The sequence below is a fragment of the Brachycentrus maculatus genome, unplaced genomic scaffold, assembly GCF_059751285.1.
Source record: "Brachycentrus maculatus isolate JH-2025_06_01 unplaced genomic scaffold, ASM5975128v1 h1tg000999l, whole genome shotgun sequence".
Taxonomy (NCBI): Eukaryota; Metazoa; Arthropoda; class Insecta; order Trichoptera; family Brachycentridae; genus Brachycentrus; species Brachycentrus maculatus.
Genome location: NW_028281717.1, coordinates 69256 through 78751, shown reverse-complemented (window position 1 = coordinate 78751; position 9496 = coordinate 69256). Strand labels below are relative to the sequence as shown.

At 37.1% G+C, this 9496-nt stretch overlaps 1 protein-coding gene across 2 annotated transcripts; it reads right to left on the bottom strand.

The window, feature by feature from the left end:
- Positions 1–400: 400 nt before the first annotated feature.
- On the bottom strand, positions 401–7575 carry LOC148299678 (protein-L-histidine N-pros-methyltransferase CARNMT1-like). 2 transcript variants are annotated; one of them, XM_088275822.1, is made up of 8 exons: positions 7352–7575; positions 7162–7228; positions 3117–3248; positions 1865–2381; positions 1311–1460; positions 1062–1213; positions 893–974; positions 401–647 (listed from the first exon to the last, which is right to left on the bottom strand). In XM_088275822.1, exons 3-8 carry the CDS (start codon positions 3242–3244, stop codon positions 507–509), a joined length of 1170 nt encoding a protein of 389 aa, XP_088131948.1. In that variant the 5' UTR covers positions 3245–3248; positions 7162–7228; positions 7352–7575; the 3' UTR covers positions 401–506. The 2 variants fall into 2 exon arrangements, with proteins under 2 accessions (XP_088131948.1, XP_088131946.1); XM_088275820.1 differs by having other exon boundaries at positions 401–644; positions 7352–7439.
- Positions 7576–9496: the final 1921 nt, after the last annotated feature.

Below are 9496 nucleotides of genomic sequence, written 5' to 3'. Positions count from 1 at the left end.
ACTACATTGTTTAATTTCACATAAAATATTTTTCCAACAAGCTATTCTTGGGATATTATTTACTTGGAGTACCGTTATAGTTCGTTTAGGCTCAACCCTTTATAAATGTTCACGATATTCGGGAGAAAAAAATTACAAATTTGCAAGATGTCGAAAATCATTTAGATCTATATTTCAAGTCCAAACCAGCAAGTTTCTATGAAAAACGGATCGAAAAACTACCTGAGAGATGGCAGATAGTCTTAGACAATGATTGAGACTATATTTTGTAATATTAAAAGTACTATGCAAGATTTATGTTCATAAATGTGTCAAATAAAAATAATGGATTTCTTTTCGGTACCCCTAATATTAGGAGTGTCAGTATATTAAAAAATTATACGAATTAAATAAAACACAATTTATACTCCCAATATTGTATTTTACAAAAATAATTTTAAAAGGTAGGTTTAACCGATAAAATATAATATTTGCATTTGTGTGAGGTAAGTCAGGTTATCATTTGGTCATACAGAGATGTCGGGAGATTGTGAAGACTGGGTAGACTGTGACGGCTTGCGGCAGACCAGGAACACCGAGTTGTACTCGTGTTGAAGCATGGAACGCGGGTTATTGAAATATTTGGTTCTTACTGCAGTCTCGGTCTTCTGCAAACAATTTACATATTATTTGATTCAGTTACTTCATCTCATACTGGAGTCACATATTTATAAATCAAATAAATAGCGACCAGTCTTACATATATATAAAGAGTGGTCGTTAGCAAAACAATATTTTCATTATCTATTTAGCTTTTATAACTACAGCCTGTGCAACTTTAAATGAGAAAACCTGTTGATCTTTCATAAAGAATAACACGAGTGGCAAAGATGAATAAAGAATAGATAGATACCTCTATAACAAATCCTACTCGTTTGATGATATCGCGCAGCATATCGAATGGCAGTTCTATACTTTCTTCATTGTCCACGTCACTGCAAAATGAAAGGTATAATCAGTTTATTGTGTGGAGGTGAACAGTTGCAGTTTGCGGAGGTGAGCAGAAGCGTGATATATCTCACCAATAGGGATAGAGAAGAGGACCGATGTTGACCCAGATTCCTTCCGGTTTGAGGATCTTGTAGATGGTTTCTGCAAATTCGATGACGTTTGGAGCGCAGTCGATAAAGAAACATGTCGCCACACAGTCCCACTCATCTGGGGCAGTGTACACCTGCGGGGGAAAAGAGGGTGAGTAAGGTGCAATGGTAGGATATGTCACGGCTTGGCACTCTCACGGTGCACTAGCACTCGTGCACAATGAAGCTCACCTCCGCAAAGTCCCCGGCCTTCATGGAGAAGGCGGGGGGGTGAAGACCTGCCGGGTTGATGTCGGGGAAGTGCACTGCGCGGAGCCGGTCCTCGCTCGACTTGTTGTTCACAAACTGGTGTACCCACGGGTGGATGCTATACTTGTTCACCTGCAATTATATTTATTGCCATATGTATTGTATATCGGAGTTTATATACCAATAGTAACATGTAAAGAAATATCCTAAGAAAACGGACCTCCTGGATGAAAATCAACTGGTATGGAAAAAGTATTTTTTACTATAATAGATATTTGTTCAGGACTTTTTAAGGTAGAATTTTGTATTTTTTAAATTTATTTATTTATTACGATTCTGTAAAATATTGTAAGAATGCACTGTAGTATTTCACCTTTACATAGTTAAACTGAGAGTTTGGTTTTCTTACACACCTCGAACATTCACTTTGAAGGAAGACCAAGCTGTGCCGAAGCTTGGATTTCAAATTATAAAAAAATATATATTAAGCTAAGTTGTAGTCCAAAAGACGAATACCTATAGCTATAGGACGTTACCTCGAGGCACTTGTTGAGTACAAAGTTACTGGCGAACAGCATGAAGGAGGAGAACTCGTTGCCCTGGCAGGTGTAGCCGCGCACGCCGATCTCGTAGGCGAGGCGGCCGAGTCCCGCTCCGGGCACGAGCACTCTCACGCCGGCCGGTTTCGGGAAGTGCTCTGCGATCTCCTCCAGGATGGGCAAGAAGCACTGGCGGCGCTCCTCGGCGCCGGCCGCGCTCCAGTCGCGCACCACTTGCTTCAGTACGTACTGCACTTTGCCTATGTCCTGCGCGGAGGGTCGCGGCGCCTCCGGACCCGTGCGCTCCTCCGCCGACACGAGATCCTGGCGCGGCACGTTCTCGAAGATGGTGGCCGCGTTCTCCACCAGCGCGCAGATGACCTCATGGTTGTGCAGCACGGCGGCGCGCGCGCTCTGCAGAGAGCGGACGTAGCTGCCGAGCCAGCGCCGGTGCCGCTCCGGCAGCATACCCGTGAACTCCTCTCTCCGGGATATGCTCTGCAGCACCGCCGTCCTGTGGACTCAAATTATTAAGCAAAGGAGAGATCTAGAAAAACACGTCGTACATCTTGCTAAACAAGCATTCTGGTTACGTAGAGTTTTGACATAACTAGATTCTAGGTTCTGATTGATTTGGTCATCTCGAGTCTTTCTTGGCTTTTTTTATTCTGTTTTTTCCATTCATATTTGACAAATATGCTCTTTTAGTGACTCTCGTTATCCATCCATTGACATATCCAAACCACTTAAAAGGATCGTTCTTATTCTTTTAAATTATTTCTTTCTAATAACTTCATTTTTATTTTTGTAAAACGAGTATATTAATTTTCCACACATTCGTCTAAGGGATTGTGTTTTAACAGCGTTCACTCTGCTTTCATTCTTTTGCCAACTTCATGGTACGCTTCCATGCATCAGTGCAATATCGCTCCGCTATTATTAGCTTGGCATATTTTCCTTATACAGTACTTCCATGGGCATATTTTTATTTGAAATTACTGTAAACGGTGGGGAATTTGTGACGCCATAAATTAGTTCCCCATTTTTTTTTCATACAATGGAGACCATATGGAATCAAAGCTAAATCATCCATGTTCAAAATACATTAATAAAAACAAAAGCTCATGTTTTTATTAATACATTATGAACTTGAATGATTTAACATCGCTTCAATATGGTCTCCTATGTTTACGGAGAGGTATAATTATATAAATAACTAATTGATACAATAATTAAGAAAGCATCATACTTGTAATATTTAAACGCTGCCAAAATAGAAAGGTAATGTTGCTTTTCATTTTCGTCATTGAATGGATTATCCGGAACATTCCCATCACCACTACCACTTTCCATTCCTTCACCACTACAACTTTCCATGTGCCTGGAAAATAAAGAGCCATTATACACCAGTTGAATTTGTAAAATACGTTGATCGTTTCAAAATCAATGATAAAAATATACAGCTCTGTATGGTTTCTTAAACAATTAGTTAGATCGTAACTAGCTGTAATTAGTTAGGTCGTTCTTCACGCACCACCCTCAACTTCTTCTTCCTGGCTTACATCTTATTGTCGGAGTCAGCTCTCCTCGTCCTCAGGCATTGCTGACTGACCGCGATCAGTGCTCGCTAGTGGCCTTGTGCTCAGTGTTGCCATATGTCACACCAAAAAGTCTGTAAATCTGTATGAATCTTTGCAACATTGCATTCGTACTGTAGTTAAAATGTCGGACGATGAAGACGTGATTCTTGGTTCTGGGATTTCGCCGTTTCTCCGCAGGGGTAGGCAGAGAGGATGGAACGCCACACTCTTCTGTCCTGACATACACTCCTCGCCTCCTTCACATCCATACATCTAGTCATACATGCCCTCCGATTACGCAGACTTTTGACACCGCCAGATTTTAGGTTCCGATTGATCTGATCGTGCCAAGTCTTTTTCGGTCGTCCACGTTCTGTTTTCCCTCTCACATTCGCCACATATATTTTCTTAGTCATTCTCTCGCTATCCATTCGCTCCACATGTCCATACCACCGCAAAGAGCTCTTCCTAATCTTTTCAACTATTCCTCGTTCAGCCTTACATTCCTTTCTTATATCGTCGTTTTTAATAGGGGGTTGAATTAATTCTCGCCGTTTTTTGTAGTATTTTGAATCGAAAAAATATTTTTTTTTAAAGTAAGAATTTATTCAAAGTATTGCCATTCTTTCTCGACTACTTTGGCCCATCTTTCAGGAAGAAGTCGTATTGTTCGATGCGTCCGACTACAATGTGTTAATATATTTAAAATATATGATGATTTTTATTCCGACTAAAATTAGGTGTCTGAAATGGTTCCGTGGGATATATGCTTCCCACCACAATCATCTTTTTACAGAGTATTTTTTAAAATATCTTTATTTTACATTAATATTATAAAATGGCTTCTTAATAATTACGGGTAAGTAATTTGAAATAATTAAAATGAATAAAATTTGCCCACCAAAGGGTTAAGTAATGAAAGTACTCGGTGATAATCTCATATTTAGAAGAAGGCTTTAATAATAAATTCCCGCACAACTATTATTCCAATATCTGGATAAAGTATGTATGATACTAATAAAATCACCTGTGTGCGGGGAACGTTGCAAAATGTACACTTATAACTTTTATTTTTGTGCACTGGACATACTCGATACTGTCTTTGTGGGTGTTTTATTTACATCTATGAATTATCACACGAGATAAAAAGGCAGATATAATTTGGGGATTATCCTTGTCCACAAAATCATTTCATTGATGAAAAGATGGGTTGTAATTTGAGAGTTATTATTGCCTACCATCAAGATAAGGCAGACTGTAATTTGAGAATATTTATGGCCTACGGAAATAATTTCATTGGAATAAGAAGAGACAGGTTGTAGTTAAAGAATTCTCATTGCTGACATAAAAATCATTTCACTGACTCATTACTCATTACTCAAGCTGACCCAGCTGTGCATGAGTATGTGTGTATGTAAAATAAACAATGGCTTATCATATGTTTTTATTTATGTGTGTAATTTGAAACGTATTGGAAGTGTTGACATAAAAAAACTATGAAATGAGTTGAAATACCTGACCCGCCTTAAAGTCAGTTGGCGTGAAAGGTATTAGTAGTACTGCCCGCTCCGCAGATAAACACCAGTCAGGCGAGCGGGCAAGACTATCCTAACTAACTACAGGTCAAATCTCAGTATTACGAACTTCAGGGGACCAAAAAAATATTTCGCTGTAATAAAAATTGCTACACTAGATGTATTTGACTATGATTTTCAAACTGTGAGACTTTATTCCAAAAAAGAAATTTATAAGCAAAGAAAAGTGAATTAAAAAACAAGTTCAAATACGTTTTTTTTAAATTTTTTTTAAAAAAAATTGGATATTTTCTTTTGAACTTCTCAATGTTTTAAAATTAATAATAACATCATTTTAAAAATTTGAAAAAAAGTTCGTTATTCTGAGATAGGCTTCGCTACATTGAATTTTGGTTCAGTGCATTTTATATGAAAGTTTTCCCGGGACGAGTCGCTGATTCGTTATATTGGAAATTTTGTTAATTCGGTATTCGCTACAAAGAGATTTGACCTGTATACTAACTTGGACAGGCGCCGCGGCGTAGTTGGGCAGACGCTCGACTGCGAAACTAGCGTCGCGGGTTCGATTCCCGCCAATTGCAAAATGAATGCAAGAGAGATTTATTTTCAATCGGTCTGGGTGTTTGTGATGTATTTTTCAAAATGAATTCAAGAATTTGAAAATAAATATTTTGATTTAATTTATTACCCAAAATTAGTTTTATTTGGTTCCGTACAAAATTAAATTCGTAATTTCTAATAATAATAATAAATCCCTTACCGCACCCCAATGGTGCATAGGGCACTGCTTCATATAAACGCAGTGTTATCTCGATCGATTACACATGAAGGAAAGGTGATCAGCCCTCCACTTCAGGTACCAGTCCAGTGTAATATTGAATAAATATTGGAGTGAAAAAATCACCGATATTTATTAAACCCCCCTGGGAATTGAACCCGGGACCTCCAGAACGGTAGGCTAGCATGCTGACCATTACACTACGGAGGCGGACGTAATTTCTAAAACCCGTAAAATGTTTATGTAAGAAATAGCGGACTTTAAATGAATATTTACACCATTTTGGGCAATTCCGTGTTTATTTTTCAATAAAAATTAAAAACATTTTCACTTTATTTAAAATAAATTTTAATTGCATTATGAACAAAAATTTATCTCGAAATATTAACTCAAGAAAAATCCCAGAATCATTTTGTGGTTTTTGGAGCTAACCGCCACGTTTTGTATTTGAAGATAATTACTTAGTTGCATTTTGTTAAAAATTCTATCTATTATGACGTTGACTTAAAATATAGTTATAAAATTAAATACAGAAATTATTTGAATTCAGTAAAAATAAAAATGTATACAGCCACTACTTCATGCGCATGTGCGCGCGCACACGCCGACCACGTTCACGCGCACACGCCGACCACGCTTCACGCGCATGCGACGATGATGCGCGAAAATGATGCGCTCGGATAATTTAAATTCAAAACTATCGAAAACTTGAAAATTCTCATACAAAACTTACGGCACATCATCCTATTGCTATGTAGCCTATTTTGATAAAAACCCGACGAAAAAAGGCTCTTTCTGTACTGGGTCTGGTCAGAGCAACCACCGCTGGGCGCTTTTTGTTCGAGGGCATCGGGCTTTAGGTGTTAATAAAAAAAAAAAAATTAAAACAAATGAATTGATTTTGTAAATTAAAAATAATAATTAAAAATATCCGTGAAAAAAGATGGCGGAATGCTAGTTCCACGGCGTTACATGAAATAAAAAGCCATAAAAATGCACATATCAAAATAATATATGCGATGACGAATTATGACACCTTTAATAAAGCTGAATTAATTTAAGTATTCCATTCGCCAGGAACTACGCTTGGATGGCTTGTCTCTGGCCAATATCTGTACCCGACGGATTCTCCAGTTCTTTGGACACGTTGCGCGTGGCAACGAGGATAGCCTGGAACGACTAGTTGTGATCGGTAGCCTGGAGGGAAAGAGAGGGAGAGGAAGATCCCCACACGATGGACCGATCAAATTAAGGCAGCAGCAGGCACCTCAGTGGTTGGAGCGCTACGTGCAGCGCAGTCAAGGCATAACTGGAGAAGAGTCATTGCTTCTGCAAGGGTCACAACCCTCAGCAATGAGGATTAAGACGGAGAAGAATTTAAGTATAAATTATAGTACATACCCTAGTATCAGCTTCCGTTATGTAGATGATAATAGATAATCCCGGATTGCTTCTTTCCGTGGAATATCTGTAGCCAATTTGTTTCAATTTAGTTGCAAAAAAAGATATCTTCGAAAACAGCACAGGTACTGATATGAAAGTTACAATGTAGAAAAGATTTACTGTAGGATCAGAACGGTAGGATACTTACAACAATATATTGGTGACGCCACGTGGAGCTCCAACAACGCGGCACTATCTGCCGTACCAGTGTCGCACACCGCCAGTAAAAATATGCAAATAATACACAAAGAACTAAACGAACGCAATTGTCTTAATTTCAGCTCGAATCCCATAAGAATCTTAACTTAAAAGAACGAGAAACCCCGTGAATCTATAATGCGGATGCCGGCCACCATTAATCGAAGGGAAAAGAACCGGAAGTTGAAAATACGCTAGCATCTAAAAACAAAAAAACATATCCTTTTTGGTTGTGCTCATTTACCTATTGGAAGTTTATCGATCGATCGATTAGGTAGGTAGGTAGGTAATACCGCAAAAATCGTGGCAAGCGTCAAATTGAAGGGTATTTTCTCTTTAAACCATTATTCGCACCCTAATGGTGCATAGGGCACTGCTTTATATAAACGCAGTGTTATCTTGGCGTTAAAACATTTTTTTGTTTTTTTTTAAATGAACATACATTGTATGCATTTATTTAAAGAACAATTTTAAACATATTTAAAATACTTTTTGCAGATACCCACCAAGCCACCTTGTGTGTCTTATCGGTGCAGTTCTTTTAACACAATTTTTTTTATTGTTTTTATCTATTTTAACCTAATATACATACAAAAAAGGGAAAAAATTAGGAATACAAACTATTTTACAATTTTTATATAATTAACTATTGATCATATACCCATCCCTTTATTTTACCTTTGTTCCATATTTTATTTTGACCTCTAACCTCCGTCATGAAGGAAAGGTTATCAGCCCTCCGCTTCAGTTACCAGTCCAGGGAATTATTGAATAAATATTACATTGAAAAAATCAGTTAAATTTATTTGATCCTTCCCTGGGAATCGAACCCGGTACCTCCAGAACGTTAGTTGAGCGTGCTGACCATTACACTATGGAGGTGGACGCAATGGGTATTTAAGTGAAGTATAAAGTTTAATTTCAGTAAATGGGGTATAACGACTCATGGAACTTTATTGATATTCTCATTACTCATTTAGTATTTCTTCTCCATTTTGTTTCCTATGTCATAAAGATCAGTATTCCATTAGATATCTATATACATACCACTTAAAGGTCCAAAAATAAGGATTGATCACTTGCCGTCATTTATAATGAATTAATACATTAACACTTCATCGGATCGAGACCCATTGCACCGTTTAGGTGCGGATAAGATTCTCATAATAAAAAAGAAGTAAAAATAATAATAATAATGTAAACTCATTTTAACAAGATGGCAAATGTTTATGCGTAAAAATTTTCATTTAAAAATGACAGCAAATTATTGTAACTTAAAACATGAAGAGTAAATCCACTCATAAAAAGGCTATAAAACTTATAAGATTTCGATATCTCTTGGGCGTAAAGTAATTTAAAAAAAAATTAAAACGGTTTATGAAAATATCGACATAATAATCGATAATTCTCGTTTATCCAAGCAAGCACTTTCTCTTTGGCCATTTTGAGTACATCGTTTTTTGAGAAAGTCTGGTAAAATTTTCACGGTGTAAAAAGGACCGAAGAGAGAGCAGCGTCAACGGGGGACTTAAAAAATTTTCGACCGTCTGGTACTATGTATTGAATATTGGTAATATTCAACTTATTAATGATTCAATATTTAGTTTTATACATTGTTTTTTTATATATCTGTTACTTGTGTCGAGTAAAATCGATTACAAAGTGTTTTACGTAAAATTAATTAAAAAAATTGTTCATATTTTGCTAGGTTTCCACTAGAATAGCAAACACTGGTCGGCACGGTGAATGCATGTAGTGAACTCGTATATAGCATAATTCGTAAACGTGGTGACGTTGAAATTTGATGTGTACCTCGGGTTTGACGATTAAATAATGTACGCAAGTTAGCGGTTGTGGCAACCGTGATGTCTTAATTTGGGTAATCGAAGCTTATCAGTATCCTCCGAATTAGGTTTGTTTTTTTTAATGTTTTACATCTGGAATTTCCACGTCATCTTGATAGGATTTTCTGTTATTAGACCACTTGTGTTACTATATCTACCTGTGTTCATTATTTCGTACGACAAGCAGATATGAAAACTAATCGGGACTGTAATTTCAAAACGTATTTTATAATAATAACCAGAAAAAAGAT

Excerpts from the sequence above, each read along its gene's own strand:
- LOC148299678 (XM_088275822.1), bottom strand. The coding sequence starts at position 3,244 with ATGGAAAGTTGTAGTGGTGAAGGAATGGAAAGTGGTAGTGGTGATGGG. Across the intron at positions 975-1,061 it reads CCTCTTCTCTATCCCTATTG|TGACGTGGACAATGAAGAAA; the intron begins GTGAGATATATC and ends TTCATTTTGCAG. Across the intron at positions 648-892 it reads GAGTAGGATTTGTTATAGAG|AAGACCGAGACTGCAGTAAG; the intron begins GTATCTATCTAT and ends AATTGTTTGCAG.